At 40.8% G+C, this 16,349-nt stretch overlaps 1 protein-coding gene across 18 annotated transcripts in view; it reads left to right on the plus strand.

Annotated features, from left to right (window-relative positions):
- Cit (citron rho-interacting serine/threonine kinase) overlaps positions 1-16,349 on the plus strand; it is a 169,135-nt gene that overhangs the window by 132,309 nt on the left and 20,477 nt on the right. For 11 of the 18 annotated variants that reach the window (XM_021257359.2, XM_021257360.2, XM_021257364.2 and 8 more), the window contains 10 exons: positions 84-188; positions 5,749-5,889; positions 6,413-6,520; positions 8,298-8,460; positions 8,742-8,906; positions 13,705-13,842; positions 14,354-14,534; positions 14,715-14,806; positions 15,374-15,478; positions 15,717-15,886. In XM_021257359.2, the coding sequence (XP_021113018.2) occupies positions 84-188; positions 5,749-5,889; positions 6,413-6,520; positions 8,298-8,460; positions 8,742-8,906; positions 13,705-13,842; positions 14,354-14,534; positions 14,715-14,806; positions 15,374-15,478; positions 15,717-15,886 (1,368 nt within the window). The remainder of the gene's footprint in view (positions 1-83; positions 189-5,748; positions 5,890-6,412; positions 6,521-8,297; positions 8,461-8,741; positions 8,907-13,704; positions 13,843-14,353; positions 14,535-14,714; positions 14,807-15,373; positions 15,479-15,716; positions 15,887-16,349) is intronic. The other 7 variants (XM_021257363.2, XM_087198420.1, XM_087198417.1 and 4 more) reach the window with 1 other exon arrangement.

Here is a 16,349-nt window from a genome sequence, read left to right on the forward strand (position 1 = left end):
GAAGGCTTGTGGATGTTTATGAAAGTTGTTAGCATCTAACACCCCCATATGTGTTATCATGGCCAATTTTTCTGAATGTCCAGCTCAATGATCTGGAAAAGAAGCATGCCATGCTTGAAATGAATGCCCGAAGCCTACAGCAGAAACTGGAGACTGAGCGAGAACTCAAACAAAGGCTTCTGGAAGAGGTGAGTGTAGACGACCTGGGAGCTGCAGCCAGGTGGGATTTTGATCATGAAGATTTGTTACATTCAGATGGTCAGATCCAAATTAGGCATGTAGATTTTGAAACTGGAATTTTTGAGGCAGAGTACAGTGGTCACATAATATTTTCTGTAAGGTATTTAACAGATTAAAATAATATGTCTTGAAGGTCAGAGGGTCTCTGTCATTTGGATCTTCCTACATAAAGCTTAATAGTGTTAAACATGTGGTAAGTATGTGGCGAAAAAAGTTTATTAAATATATGGGTGAGTGAATATTGAGTTAAATTGTGCTTTAGAGTTAATATTCAAAATATATTAAGTTTCGTGCTGATAGAACAGCCGTGCAAATTAGCTTCCTACACAGGGCACAGATTTGATCAGATTATACTGAGTACCAAATTCATGAGGACTTTTGAATATGCACTTAATTCAATTAAAAACATCATGCCATGCTTTTGAGATATAAGATGACAAGCACAAATTGATCTTCTAAACCCTTTCTTTATGTTATTTCATGTGTCTTTTCACAGAACAGTGAAAATTTGCTATTTAAATTGATGACTGCTTCCTACTCCCAACCAAAGCCTTATACATTGAATCACTAATGATTCTGCTTTGTTCCTTAGAACTGACCTACCAGGACAAATGCATTTTTATAAAGATGTCTAATGAAAACTTGAATTCCAAAGAGTGTTCTATTTAATCTGTATTGAGGCTGGCAGTATAATTAATCAGAATCCTCTGTTGTCATATGATACTCATAGCTCCTTGGGGGCTCTGCTGGTAGAAATAATATTGCTATGCTATTCAGTTTCAAAAATGTAGTGAAAATATTACAGGTGAGTATGAAGTGTCTTGTCGAATGATACTTTACAAAATATAGGTAGGAGTTTGAGAAAGTTGTCGAGATGAGAGGTGGTGATGGTTGTACAATTATATGACTGTTCTCAATACTACTGAACTATATACTTAAAAATGGTAAAATGGCCTAGCATGTAGGAGGGCCTGGTTGGAGCCTTAGCCCTTAAAAAAAAGGTATCTTTTGATAGCAAAAAATTTAAAAATAAAATTAATTTTATATGTATATGTGTGTATATATATATAAATGAAATTCACCAAATAACCTTATAAACACAATACAGGTTGAATATCCTTCATCTAAAATACTTGGAACCAGGATTTTGGAATATTTGCACATATATATAATATATGGAATGGGACCCAAGTCTAAACACAAAATTTATTTATGCTTTATGTAGATCTTATACACATAGATGGAAAGTAATTTTATACAGTTTTTTTTTTTTGGTACCTTTTATACAGTTTTTTAATGTGCCTGTGTTTTGACTGTGACCCATCAGATGAGATCAGGTGTCACATTTTCCACTTGCAGCATTTTGTTGTCCCTCAGAAAGTTTTGGGTTTTGGGGCATTTCAGATTTCACAGTTTTGAATTAGGGATGCTCAACCTGTACTAGAACTTTTAAATATACCTGGTGGTCAAGTAGAGTGTTATAGTTTTTTGTTTGGCATGAGTAGACAATGTCCCCACTTTAGCCATATGCTGGAAACAAAAGAGAAATAACTGATGCTGTTGCTTGTCCTCTTTTTCTGGGGGAGGGTGAGTTGGCCCCGACAGCCCAGAACTTTGGTCCAAGGTTGCATGGTGAATCAGTGACAATGCTAGGAATAGAATGCTGGAAGCCTGACTCAGTCCCCTCATTCTCACTTCTAACCTACGTGAGAACATTTCCAGTTCCCCAGTCTGTACCTCCCAGATAGATGTTTGAGCACAGACATCTGGCTGATCCTGGATTTGAATCAGATTTCACAGATAGTTGAAACCATTTTGAACTAAACAATGATCTTTTTATTTATTCATTTATTTTTGGTGGTGCTGTTTGAGCCCAGGCCTCACACATAAAAAATGATGTTTATTGTCCAAAATGTAGTTGGGATCCTTGGTTTTGGTGTGTGCTTTTTGAGCATGGCCCAAGACTTCAACCTAAATGCCCTCTTCCTAAGTAAGAGACTTTTAAGTGGAACATAATTAGAAGAATTTTGTGTCTATCTTGGCTATATTCCCGTGATTATCCCTCTTATTCCTGTCTCTGACAAACTTTACTAATAGATTTTTCTTCCAACTTCTTCTTGGGCCTGAAATTGTCTTAGGAGCTTTCTTGACATGACACTTTACAACCACCAGTCTATTGGAAGTAATGCCAGAGATGAAAGTCCATTTGGTAATCCATGTCAAATTCATCTCCTAATTCCAGGTAGAAAATCTCTACCCCAACACTTCTCTTAGACGGGCCTCAGTGAACCTTGGCCAAACTACTGCAGTGACTTTGGACATCCCAACCTATTTTTCAGGAACTCTTTTCTTATTTTGAACTAAAGTCTACAACTTTCATCCATTGGTTCTGTTGCATTACAACGTGAAATTAAAGAGTAGTCTGATAATGAAAAATCCAAAATATAAATAAAGAGCAAAATAAAAGGTAGATAATAGAAATTAGAGAGATAAATCTTTCTCAAATAGGAAGGGGATCAAAAGATAGGGGGAGAGGGAAGGAGGGAAGGGAAAGGGGATGAAAGAAGGGATTAAGATATATTGTGTACGTGTACCAACTCCCCACAAGGAATGTAAACATTATGTACTACAAACATGTAATAAAAACAAATGATAAAAATAAAAAAATTAAAACAAATGCTGGTAAGCCCTCAGAGAGAGAGAGAAAAAAGAGTAGCCTGACATATCCAACCAAAATCGGAGATCATTACTGATTTATTGTTAGATTATGTAATAATAAAAATAACTAACATTTAATTAGCACTTACTATGTGTCAGGTACTTTTCTTACTACTTTAGATGAATCAACTCATATTTTCTACTTTTATTATCTCCATGACAATCAGATATCACACTGTCTCTCCCACTCTAAATTACCTTCTCTTTCTTAGTGAAACATCTCAGATCCCTCTGAGGTTTGTGTTCTTTTCTGGTAGATTTGTCTTTCTGAAGAGTTTCTGGGAGTCCATGTGGTCTAAAATATGGCTCACGTGACCTTTTTCAGTGGAAAGTTTTTACCTCTATACTGAGCTCTATAAACCTCTGCCAATTACCTGGAGCTCTTTGGGTAGTTTAGTTAAACCATTGACTTCCATGGACCTATAAAATTGTACTTCCCCTTCTCCATGTTCCTTTTTTCCCCCCCTTTAAAACACTTTTATGTTCTGTATTTATGCAGCTGAAGTTTTTAAAAATACCATCCTATTGACCTTTTCTGTTTGGTTTTGACCCGTTCTTCCTGCCCACTGGGTTTGTTTTGTATTTCTGGTTCTGTCATCCAGCTCCTTCATTCATCTTCCTGGTTTCTTGTCACCCGTGTGAAATTGGTGGATAGTGCTGCGGATTTAGCTCAGTGGTTTCGCCGCCTGCTGCACAAGCGCAAGCGCAAGGACCCGAGTTCGATCTCCAGTACCAAAAAAAAAAAAAGAAAGAAAGAAAGAAAGAAAGAGAGAAATTGATGGACAGGTCTAAGTATAGCTCAGGCTCACTTTTCAGTCTAACACTGACCCACGAGTATATTACTGCATATGCCTCTTTCTGCAGCAGATAGTTTTTGAAAAACATTTCATAGAGTGTAAATGTCACTCTTATTTGCACTTAGTTTTTATTATAGTGAATAACCAGCCTATATCTTAGAAAGCCCCTGAACAGTTGATGTGCTTATTCTAGAAAAATATTTTGGGCCTGGCTGTCATCAAATAGATCCTTGTCCACAGCACTTGTTTCTCTCGTTCTTGCCTAGTAATTAATGTTGTCCTAAAATAGTGGGAAGAAACTAAAGAGGGTAATTTGCAAAAGAAATCACTTGGTTTGCGGGGGACTGGTAGCTCCCTTTCAGAGAGTATTTTAGCTCTTCCTTCCCTTCCTTCCTTCCTTCCTTCCTTCCTTTCTTCCTTCTCTCCTTCCTTCCCTCTCTCCTTTTCTTTTTTTCTCCTGTATTTAGGGGGTTCTGTGGTTTGATTGAGAAATTCCAGGTTATGCACCCAGGTCAGCTGATCTTTAGTATCTCATGCTTTTTGGCAGGACCAGTAGGGAAAAGGCAGATCAGAAACTGGGCTGAGGGACTGAATTGGATGAGGGGAGAAAGACAAAGGAGATAAAGAATACCAGTACTCTTGAACCACCTTCTATTTCCCGGGCACTGTGCTCAATGTGTTGTTGCAGGAGGCGAGGCATTTTATCCGCTCTCATATGAAGAAACTGAGACTCCAAGAGGCAATATGACCTGTCTATGGTTACATTGCTTTTAAGTGTCAAGGTCATTATTTAAAGGAGGGCATGGCTGTAAAATTCCAGTCCAGATTCTTTTGACTACAGCACAGTGCTTCAGGGAATCAGCTACCTCTGAAGAAGAAGGACAGGTGAGGAGTACAAGCGGAAAGAAAAACATAGGCAGAGAGAAGCAAAGTAAGAGGGAGAAGACTAGCAAATTCTGTTGTTAAAATTGCTCTTGGCATGCTGGGCTGGAGGGCTTTGAGATCTGCCATGGACTATTTGAAAACCCCCATGATGATGTTTATTGCTGTTTTATAGCACTTTGTTCCTACGTGTGCAAAGAGTCTAGGATACCAGGGATGAGATTATTTGGGCCACAGCCTGTATGGTTGGGTGATAACCTGAGGTTTGGATGAAATCAAGCAGCATTCTGTCACAATGGAACACATTTTAGGAAAGAAATAGACACTTCTTAGGAAAGAGAACCATAAAAGCAGTATCTCCATAACCTGCCCTTTTCTGGTTGACTTCAAATGTAAAAATTGGAGAGAGATTTGCAGCACAACTATTTCCAGTGTACTGAATTGAAGTGTTTCTGGGTTTTATCAAGTGCTGTAGCATATCTGGAGATCTTGTCTTCTCCTCACAATATAATTGTGGCTATTCTGTGTGAATCATGGTACTCGTGAAGTTAGGGGTGATATAATTCCTCTTTGTATATTCCACACTGCCTACACAGTGATTTTTCCTAACAGCCATTCAGATCTTAAAACCAAAAGATAGGGACACATGGATCTTAGTTAACATGGCACTGAATTGCACTGCATTCACAGTCATGTCAGAAAGCTTATGCACTTAGGTACCAAAGCATAGTCAGTTATAAGGCTAACTGGCAAGGCAGATCCTGAGCATGGACTTCTTGTTAATAGACAGGATCCTGTGATTTGTGTCTATCCAAAATTTCCTTGCCAATTTTTTTGTTTGTTTGTTTTTGGTATCGGGGATCAAACTCAGGACCTTGTGCTTGCAAGGCAGTCCATAGCAGCACTGAGCTAAATCCCTGGCCCCCTTGAAAATTCTTTTTAACCATGACCACATCATTTTAGAATAAAGACAAGTGGTATTTCTGAAAAGAGATGGTTTCAAAAGCTGAACTTTCATTGTGAGCCTGAACCTAGCAGGGGCTAGGAGCAGTGGGGAGCAAGCTGTATTCTGTATGGTGTTGAGCCTTTCTCCGGGCCTTCTTCCCACTAGCAAGCCAAGTTACAGCAGCAGATGGACCTACAGAAGAACCACATTTTCCGTCTCACTCAAGGGCTTCAAGAAGCTCTTGATCGGGCTGATCTGTTGAAGACAGAAAGAAGTGATCTCGAATATCAGCTGGAAAATATTCAGGTAGGGACTGGGAAAGGGAATCTGATTGAAAGTTGTTTGCAGGGCTGGGGGTGGAGCTCAGTGGTAGAGCATGTGCTTAGTGTGTGTGAAGCCTGGGGTTCCAACCACAGCCCCAGGTGCATGCACATGTGTGTGCGTGTATTTGGGAGTCTATTGAGGCAAAGCTTGATGTCAAAAAGCCTCTGGTAATTTGGTCAGTATCTTTATGCTGTGTACTGTGTATATTTCTCCAACATTTTAATTGTAAAATTTTACAAACTTTCAGAGAAGTTGGAAAATCTCCACAGTGACTACCACCTGGATCCTGTAATTAATTATTATTTTTACTTTTTCATATACCTATCCGTCTTATTTTTTCCCTTATGATAAAATTAGAACTAAATAAATTTTCGTCCAGTGCTGTGTGTTTTGAATTTTCCTATACTAATGTCCTAACAGTTTTACTGTTACTTTCTTAAAGTACCAAGTTTAAAAAGTATACCTCTATCTGCCTCTGGGGTAATTTTTGTTTTGTGAATTTTAGGTTCTCTATTCTCATGAAAAGGTGAAAATGGAAGGCACTATTTCTCAACAAACCAAACTCATCGATTTTCTGCAAGCTAAAATGGACCAACCTGCTAAAAAGAAAAAGGTGGGTCAAAGGGTTTGACACATGGGATTGGCAGTTTCACTCCATCACTCATGACTCAATGGGCACCACTGTGATGTGAAATCATAGGAACATAGAAGAAAAAAATGTACCTTTTCTTCTTTTATTTTGGGTTGAAAAATAGATTTGGAAATAACCTTTATCAGATGATATCACTGGTCAAATCTAACAAAGTTCTTTATGTTCATAGCCATTAAAATCATAGTTCCTTTCTCTACTAAGGGAGTGATCACATACCCACACCCACACCTACCACACCACACAGAAGATGGCAGGGGGTGTGCAGAGAGAAGAGAGAAAGGTTTATGCATAGATCATCTTTAGAGGGCTCCAAATAGATTTGAAGATCATTGTGCAGGACTCTAGAGGGATTAGCAGGTCTTGTATATGGTGCTTCAGAAGGATTAGTAGGTCACATGTTTGGGAGAGTAGGCCAGCTTGAAAGTCACCTTTATGGGATTGTAGGAAGGTCTTATAAATGATCTTGTCCAGTGCTTTTGATTGTTTAAGTACTACTAAGATACTGAACCCAGGGAGTTGAAGTGACTGTCCCAAGTGCCTGGCTGGACAGCTATACCTTCCATTAGTACTGAACCATCCCTTTAAAGTTATAACATATAAATTAAACACTGCCAACAAAAACCCAAACCATGGACAGGGATATGTATAGGTACGCATGGGAAGATCTCTTTTCATAAACCCAGTCTGTGCTTTCTCAAACCACTGACGTCCTTGACTGAGGTTGGCTAAATGTCCTCAGTTCCAGAAAGCTGCCTAAGGAGCTTGCAGTTCCTTCCAAAGGCCTTAGTACACCATGGTGGCTGTGGCATCTGTTTTTTTTTTGTTTTGTTTTTGGAGGGGTACCTGGGATCGAACTCTGGACCTTGTGCTTGCAAAGCAGGCAGCGGAACCACTGAGCTAAATCCCTGCCCCTGGCATTGGTTTTATAGGAAAGAACTTGATGACTTGAAATACCTAGAAGAAAGGTCAGGTGGACTGAAAGCAATGGTTGGTTCCCGTGTCCCTATGCCATCTTGAGTGCAGCATTCAGAGGCTGCCTGTCTCTATCAAATGGTGGCTTCACTGAAGGGCTTTGTTGCATACTGTGTGACTGTATATGTTTGCTCTGCTTATGATATTTAATCTTTTTTATTTTAACAGCAAACTGTTGTCTGGTTATGTCATTTGATGTAGTTAGGGTGTTTCCATTTATTATTTTTCTAGGTTAATTTTGTTTCAGTTGCATTATTTTATTTTCCTTTTTGTCTTCCATGTACAATAAGTATTTCTATTTACATTTTTTAATTAAGCCCCTTGTTTTGATGTCATTTTCTTTTAAAAGCACCCCTCTCTGTGTCTTGTAACTAAGCACTATGAGGCAAGTTCAAAGGCAGGAGTGGCCTCTGAACTCCCTCTCCTGGGTCCATGCTCCATCTCTCCTGATTCCATTTCTTGAGGGTGAAAAGCTCTCAGGAGATGAATTTTCTGTCATTGGATTACTAAAGGAAGAGGTGGTAGCAAATCAAGCATCTTTAACCCTCTTGGTGAAAACTCCCACACCCCACTCTTTTTTCAGCTGGCTGGAACGGGCTGAGGCTCAGCCCCCCTTTCCCCCTTCACCTGCCATTTTTACTAAACACACTTACAGTGAGTATTGCGCCTGGCCTTGGTGGATTGCTCGTCCCGAGTCAGCTTTCCTTTAGCTAGTATGCAGTGCCAGTCTCCAGGAGTTAGGAGATATCTCTGTTTCCATTGCTAGGGTTTATTTAGTCGACGGAAAGAGGACCCTGCTTTGCCCACACAGGTTCCTCTGCAGTACAATGAGCTGAAGCTGGCCCTGGAGAAGGAGAAAGCTCGCTGTGCAGAGCTAGAGGAAGCCCTTCAGAAGACCCGCATTGAGCTCCGCTCCGCCCGAGAGGAAGGTAGGGGCTCTCTGCAAAGTGCTTGAGGCTGTGGACAAGACAGAGGACTGATCTCTATGAGACTGGCCAAGAGTAGTTTAGCATCTTAGTTTATGGCCTAAGAATTTTTCAGTCCAGATGTCCCAAGTCTAAAATATTTACAACTTCCCTGGTCTTGCCAAGTTGACACGATGCATGTCCTTTTGGTCTTGGGTCCTTGAAAGACAGCCCAGGGGCAGTCTGCTTAATCTGGCCCTTGGTGACTCAGGTAACTGAAAGGCATTGTTTTGCTTTCTCTGCAGCTGCCCATCGCAAAGCCACGGACCACCCTCACCCATCTACGCCAGCCACTGCGAGGCAGCAAATCGCCATGTCCGCCATTGTACGGTCACCTGAGCACCAGCCCAGTGCCATGAGCCTGCTCGCACCACCTTCTAGCCGCAGGAAAGAGTCTTCAACTCCAGAGGGTATGTTTCTGTCTTAATTTATTTTCAGTGGCTATAACAAAATCCCTGAGGGTAGGTAGTTTATAAAGAAAAGTAATTTATTTGACACACAGTTCTGAAGGCTGGATGTCCAAGAGGCTGGTGCTACAGCTGGTGAGCACCTTCTTGCTGCACCGTAGCATGGTGGAGGGTACCACATGGCAAGACAGAGTAAGCGTGTTATATCGGGTCTCTCTTTGTCTTCTCATAAATGCCATTGGGGGATCCCCACCCTTATGGCTCATCTAATGCTAAGGACCTCCCAGAGACCCCACTTCAGTATCATCATCATATGAATTTAGGAAAGACTCATTCAAACCATATCCGTTCTTTTTCTTTTTGCAGTACTGTACTGCAGATTGAACCCAGGGAATACTAAGCTGTACATCCCCAGCCCTTTTTAATTTTTATTTTGAAATGAAACCTCACTAAGTTGCCCACATTAGGCTTGAATTTGTGATTGTCTTGTCTCAGTCTTCCAAGTAAGTGAGGTTACAGGCATGTGTTTCCATGGCTGGCCAAACCATAATCCATTCTTATGGGCTGTTGGAGTTGTGTAGAATTTTTTTTTAACTTTCTAAGAAATGCAATCATATAGTAAAAATGACAAATAATACTAAATGATAAAGAGAAAAAAGTCTTCCCCCTTTGCCACATCCCTTATTCAGAGTCAACCATTGCTTTCAATCATCGTATTCATCCAGGGGTAGATCATGTACACAATCACATGTCTTATATGAATATATATAAGGTAAGAAAATTTTTTCTTTTTGATGGTACTGGGGTTGAACCCAGGACCTCATGCATGCTGGGCAAATGTTGTAGCTCTGAGCTACATCCCCAGCCCTAAATATGTATCAAGAATATGAGAAAATGCCCCTCTTTTTGTAATAAATAACATAACACTATCTTTTACACTGCAAGAAACCTTTTAGATAAAGTATTATCTGATAGTGTTTCATATTAATAAATATGGAACTGTTTCATTCTTTCAAAGGACTACATAGTATTCCATGGTGTGGGTCTATGAGTCACCCATTAAGCCAGACCCCTGTTGATGGGCGTTTACATTGTTTTCAATCCCCTGTTACCATAGATGCCCTACAAAGAACATCCTACATCTTGGTAGGTATTGAGTCTGTGGGATACATTTTTTTTTTGGTACCAGGGATTGAACTCGGGTCCTTGCACTTGTGCAACAGGCGGCGAAACCACTGAGCTAAATCCCTGGCCCTGGGATACATTTTTTTAATCAGTGCATATTGTAAAACAGACTAATGAGATTTGTTTTGGTATGTTGTTACATATACTAAACATATTTTGATTATTTTCATCTCTCTAACTCCTCCCCACATTCCCTTCCCCATATTTAAAAGTCTGTGTTCTAGTTTCCTGTCATTCTCATTTATTTTTAGAAGAGAATCTATTTATGTTTAGAAGAGAACATGTGTGACATTTAACTTTCTGAGACTGCCTTATTTGACTTATGTAATATGGTGGTTTCCAGTTCCATCCATTTTTCTGCTAGTAATGTGATTTTGTTCTTCTTTATGGCTGAGTAATATTCCATTGTGTATATATATCACATTTTCTTTGTCCATTCACATGTTGATGGGCAGCGAGGCTGTTTCCACAGTTTAGATATTTTGAATTGCACACCATAAACATGGCTATTCACCTAAAATTGTAGTATGCTGTCTTTAATTCTTTTGGAAATATACCAAGAAGTGTTATAGCTAGATCAAGTATTATTTCTACTTTTAGTTTTTTGAGGAATCTCCATACTGATTTCCACAGTGGTTGTACCAGTTTACATTCTCACCAGCCAGGTAGAAGAATTCATTTATTGTTTTTAGTATTCTTGATGATAGCTATTCTTTTTTTTTTTTTTTGGTACTGGGTATTAAACTCAGGACCTTACGCTTGCAAGGGAGGTGCAGGGCCACTGAGCTACATCCCCAGCCCGTGATGATAGTTATTAGTGGGGTGAGATGGAATGTCAGTGTAGCTTTTTTTTTTTTTTTTAGTACCAGGAATTGAACTTAGGTCCTTGCGCTTGCAAGGCAGGCGGCAGAACCACTGAGCTAAATTGCTGGCCCCATGTCAATGTAGCTTTGATTTGCATTTCTCTAATCAGTAAAGATGTTGAACAGTTTTTCATATACTGTTTGATCCTTTATATTTCCTTTAAAAAGTATCTATTCAGTTCATTTGCTCATTTGTTGATTGAGTTATTTGTTTTTAAGGGGTTAATTTTTCAAGTTCTGTCTATATTCTAAGTATATAAATCCACTATAAGAAGAGTGCCTGGAACACATTTTTCCTTATTGGATGAATTATTGGGAAGTGAATCATTGGGTTGAAAGTTATATGCGTTTCATGTGTTGATAGTTTGTGCCAATTTATATGATTACCAATAGGGCAAAGGGTTTTCTTTGTGATCTCATCAGTACTCTGTTCACCTAGAGATGAAAAGTTTTTTTAAAAAAGGCCAAGGAAGCTGGGTATGGTGGTGCATGTCTTCAATTTCAGCATTTGGGAGGCTGAGGCAGGAGAATCACCAGGAGTTGGAGGCCAGCCTGTGCTATACAGTGAGTTCAAGGTCAGCCTGAACTGCATAGCGAGACATTGTCAAAAAACCAAAAAGAAGGTGGCGGGGTGACTAGAAAAGCCTTGGGGAGAAGAATAGAGCTGTGGTTTAGTGTCATGGCATTACCATCACACCCTAATTTGATTATTAATCCTGAGGGCATTTTGTTGCTGCTGTTATTTTTCTCCAACCATGGTGTCATCTTGTTCCCGTGTTTCCATAATACTTTGTGTTGTTGTTATCCTTTTCTTCGACCATGAGGTCATCTTGTTCCTATATTTATATAACACCTTAAATCAAAGAGCTTTACATCCAAATGGTGATGGTAACTTTGAGGAAGGAATTGTTCCTGGCTGTGGTGCCCATGGACAAGGCCAGAGAACAGCTTCCCTAGATATGTGAATGCCTCCTCCTCCGTGTGTAGTGCACCGTACCTGATTCACAGCGCATGCAAGTTTATTTGTTCCTTATGACTTTCTGGGAAGGGAAGGGGGTGACATAAAGACAGCCTACCAGATGGGGATTCAGAAATTTGCATCTGGCACTCTTCTATTTAAAGTTGCCTTTAATAAGTCAGGTCACTTCATTGTTGAAAGGGAGCTTAGTAAATGGGGAAAAAAGGTTGGCTTTGTTGATTTTAGCAGACTGGCATATAAATGTAAGCATCGATTATTTCAGAAAAAAATTGAATTTTGAATAAAAAGAGATCATATAAAAACTGGGCATAAAAGGAAAGTACTCTAGTCAGTTCATATATTTAGTAATTAGAAATTCTGTAATTCTTAGTAGTGATTTTTAAATTGGATTTTGAAAATGCCTAGATATGATTTAATCTGGAAAAGAAAGCTTTTCATGACTAAAATATTTATAAATAATTGATTTCAAGGTTTGTTTCTTTATGCACACAAATAAGGATACTGTCAAATAGTCATTCTTCTACCATGACTGTGTTCTTAAATACATCCTAACTCCTAATGAGACAATGGAAATTTTTAAGTTGATTCATTAAATCTAGATACATCTGTTGAAATAATTTCACAATCTGTACCTAACTTGCTCAAAGATTTAATAGCTTTATTGAGATATAATTTGCATACTGTATAATTCACCCATTTAAAATGTACAATTTCTTGGGGTCGGGGATTTAACTTAGTGGTTTCGCTGCCTGCTGTGCAGGCACAAGGACCCCAGTTCGATCCCCAGTACCAATAAAGAAATAAATAATAATAAAAAAAAATTAATAAAATGTACAATTTCTTGTTTTTAAGTGAGTTCATAGGTTGTGCAACCGTCACCACACTGTAAGTTCTGAACACCCTCCCCCAAACAGGCAAACAACTTGTTAGCAGGTGCCCTCCATTCTCCCGTGCACCTGAGCTGTGGAGACTGCAGTACTTTGTTTCTTTGAGTGGCTGAATAATGTTCCATTGGGTGGATAGAGGATTTTCCTTATCCATTAACCCATTAGTGGGTACTTGGGTTGTTTCTTCCTTTTGCTTTCACAAATTGTGCTGCTAGAGCTGGGTATGGTGGTGCACATCTGTCATTCCAGGACCCTGGGAAGCTGAGGCAGAAGGATCACAAGTTTAAGCCCAGCCTGGACAACTTTGTGAGTTAGGGGAGACCCTGTCTCAAAAGAAGAAACAAGCAAACAAACAGCAGCGATAACAACAAAACAACCAGGGATGTAGCTAGTGTGAAGGGCCTGGGTTCAATCCTCTGTATCATATTTTTGCATGGACATATGTTTTCAGTGCTCTTGGGTATATACCTAGGAGAGGACTCTGGGTCATTTGAGAATTCTGTGTTTAACTTTCTTTTTTGGTACCGGGGATCAAACTCGGGACCTTGCGCTTGTGAGGCAGGTGGCAGCACCACTGAGCTAGATCCTCGCTCCCATCTCACTAGTGGTTTTAATTTGTGTTTCCCTAATTACTAACGATGTTGAGCATCTTTTTTGAGTGCTTATTGTCTATTTATTTATCCTCTCTGGGAAGATAATCTATTCAAATCCTTGACCCATTTTTTTAGTTGGGTTTTCTTTTTATTACTGGGTTGTGAGAGTTCTTTATAGACCCTAGACACAAATCTCTAATCAGATATGGTTTGCAAATATTTTCTCCATTCTGTGCATTATCTTTTCATTTTCCTTTGCAGCACTTTAACAATTATTAAACATTTTTCCTTCAGAATTTAGTCGGCGTCTTAAGGAGCGCATGCACCACAATATTCCTCACCGATTTAATGTAGGACTGAACATGCGAGCCACAAAGTGTGCTGTGTGTCTGGATACTGTGCACTTTGGACGCCAGGCATCCAAATGTCTTGGTAAGAGCAGTGTTTGTGTATCTGCAGTGGGCGCCTATGTGCCTCCATCTGATGGAGGAGATGTTTTGCTAATTCCTCATCATATAATGCATTCACTTTCGAGCTTTTCATTTCAGTGGGAGGACACTATTTTTCCCCTGCAAAAGCAATGATTTCATTCATGTCGTCGGCTCGTGACTCCAGCTCGATGTACAAAATGCCTTGATCTTTGCTAATTTCCAGCCTCTTTGTGTCAGGCTGGTCTCTTCCCACCTGGCTCCAGCTGAAACATGCAAACATCTTTACACACGTGTTTGTGGGTGGCCTGAAGTGAAGCCAGGAAAACTGAATTGAGAGCACGTGGCTTTCTCTTTTCCTCTCCCAGTAGGGCTCTGGCACCTGGGAAAACTTAGGAATTACCTGGGTGCCTGGGTGGATGAGGGTGGAGAAGAGCTAGGCTTGGATGGCAGAGGAAGGGAATAGTCTGAGCTCAGCAGAACGTGTTTTCAGGCTGTTCGTTGTTCTTCCCTAGAATGTCAGGTGATGTGTCATCCCAAGTGCTCCACCTGCTTGCCAGCCACCTGTGGCTTGCCTGCCGAATATGCCACACACTTCACTGAGGCCTTCTGCCGTGACAAAATGAACTCCCCAGGTCTCCAGAGCAAAGAACCCAGCAGCAGCCTACACCTGGAAGGGTGGATGAAGGTGCCCAGGTATTGCTGTGGAGCTGGTTTGGCTCCAGTAAGTGCTTGCATGGAGGCCCCAAGCTACCTTCTACTCCTGGTATTTTCTGGGAATTCCCTTCTAGAATTCTCCTCTCCTTCCTCTTCCTCCTTCATCAAGCCTGATACTTCTAAGTTCAAACCTTTTTCTTCCCCGTCTTTTTTCCCTAGGAATAATAAACGTGGACAGCAAGGTTGGGACAGGAAATACATTGTGTTGGAGGGATCAAAAGTCCTCATTTATGACAGTGAAGCCAGAGAAGGTAAATTAATAATTCAGGGGGAATTTCATTGCACGTGGTTAACCCAGGTCTCCCAGTGTTGGTGTGAAGGCTTTTTTGTTTTTGTTTTTGTTTTTGGACTGCCTCGTGAGCCTTCTCCACTTTCCCATTTTTGAAAATGAAAAGCCAAATGACTTCTCTAAAGGTTATTGGTGCGATACTCACATCTATAGGTCTTCCCCCTGAAGAACTCGCAGGGTGCTGCCCTGAAGATTCCACCTGCTAATACACCTTCAGAGAACTTCCGTCTCAGCCAACTAGCCCATAAATCCGCATCGTCATCAGAAATTTGACTGTGCTACTCATCTGACACATTTTATTTTTTTTTATCTTCCCTCCTCTGCCTTCTCTGCACACCTTTTTCCTTCTTTGTTCTTGTGCATCTGTCCTTACACGCGTATCCTATCTCCCTTTTCCTCTCTTCCCTTCTCTTCTCTCTTCCTCTTCCTCTTCCTGTGCCTCTTTCTCTTCCTCTTCCTCTTCGTCTTCTCCCTTTGTTCTTGTTCCTGTTCTTTTGTTTTTCTTTCTGCCCTTCCTCTTTGCAACAAGCTGGACAGAGACCGGTGGAAGAATTTGAGCTCTGCCTTCCTGATGGGGACGTATCTATTCATGGTGCCGTTGGTGCTTCTGAACTCGCAAACACAGCCAAAGCAGGTGAGGGAACCTGGGAGAGACCAACTGTGAATGTGGGTGGGGCTTGGCAAATCAGGAGAGGCTGGAAAGGCCATGGAGGGTTGGCTGAGCCAAGGAGGCCAACCATCCCCTGCTCCTCCATCTTACCAGTAACAGACTCTCATAGTTTGATGGGTTCTCTGATGTCTCAGGGCCATGCCTACCAGTAGGAATGGGGGAAATCCACACCCAATCCTGTGCTCTCTGTGAAATCTCCTAGATGTTCCATATATACTGAAGATGGAGTCTCACCCGCACACCACCTGCTGGCCTGGGAGAACCCTCTACTTGCTAGCTCCCAGCTTTCCTGACAAACAGCGCTGGGTCACCGCCTTAGAATCAGTTGTTGCAGGTGGGAGAGTTTCTAGGGAAAAGGCAGAAGCCGATGCTGTGAGTATGAACATGGGCACTGGTGCTTGTCTTTGTAGAGTGGGCTGGTCTTTGGTAACTGATCTTAGTACATGTGCTGCCGAAGTGAGCACGAGGGTAACTGATCTTAATGATGGGCATCCTGTTGGCTGTCTTGGTTTCCCTTGGGTTCTCTGTCTGAGGCATGATGGCTCCAGACTGTGTCATAGCCAGCTTTTGGGGCAGTGAAGGCATAAGCTCCAAGGTAGCAGTGGAGCAACACAAGCCCTCCCTTTGCAGCTGTGTAGAGTTGAGGAAGCAACACCATCCACCAAGTCTTGGGGCATGATTGAGCCTGGTTATGGCAATAGAGCAGCCAATGTACTTACAAGGAAATCCTCTTGTTTACTCAGATGTCTTCTTTTTGAGTTATAAGCACTTTGGCTATGAAGCAGCATGTAGGCCGCCAATGGCCACATCTACTTCAGGAAGGCTTTTTGTAACC

Source organism: Heterocephalus glaber, unplaced genomic scaffold, assembly GCF_053883595.1.
Source record: "Heterocephalus glaber isolate CG9 unplaced genomic scaffold, H.glaber_assembly_v1.0 deba00001687, whole genome shotgun sequence".
In the NCBI taxonomy this organism is placed as follows: Eukaryota; Metazoa; Chordata; class Mammalia; order Rodentia; family Bathyergidae; genus Heterocephalus; species Heterocephalus glaber.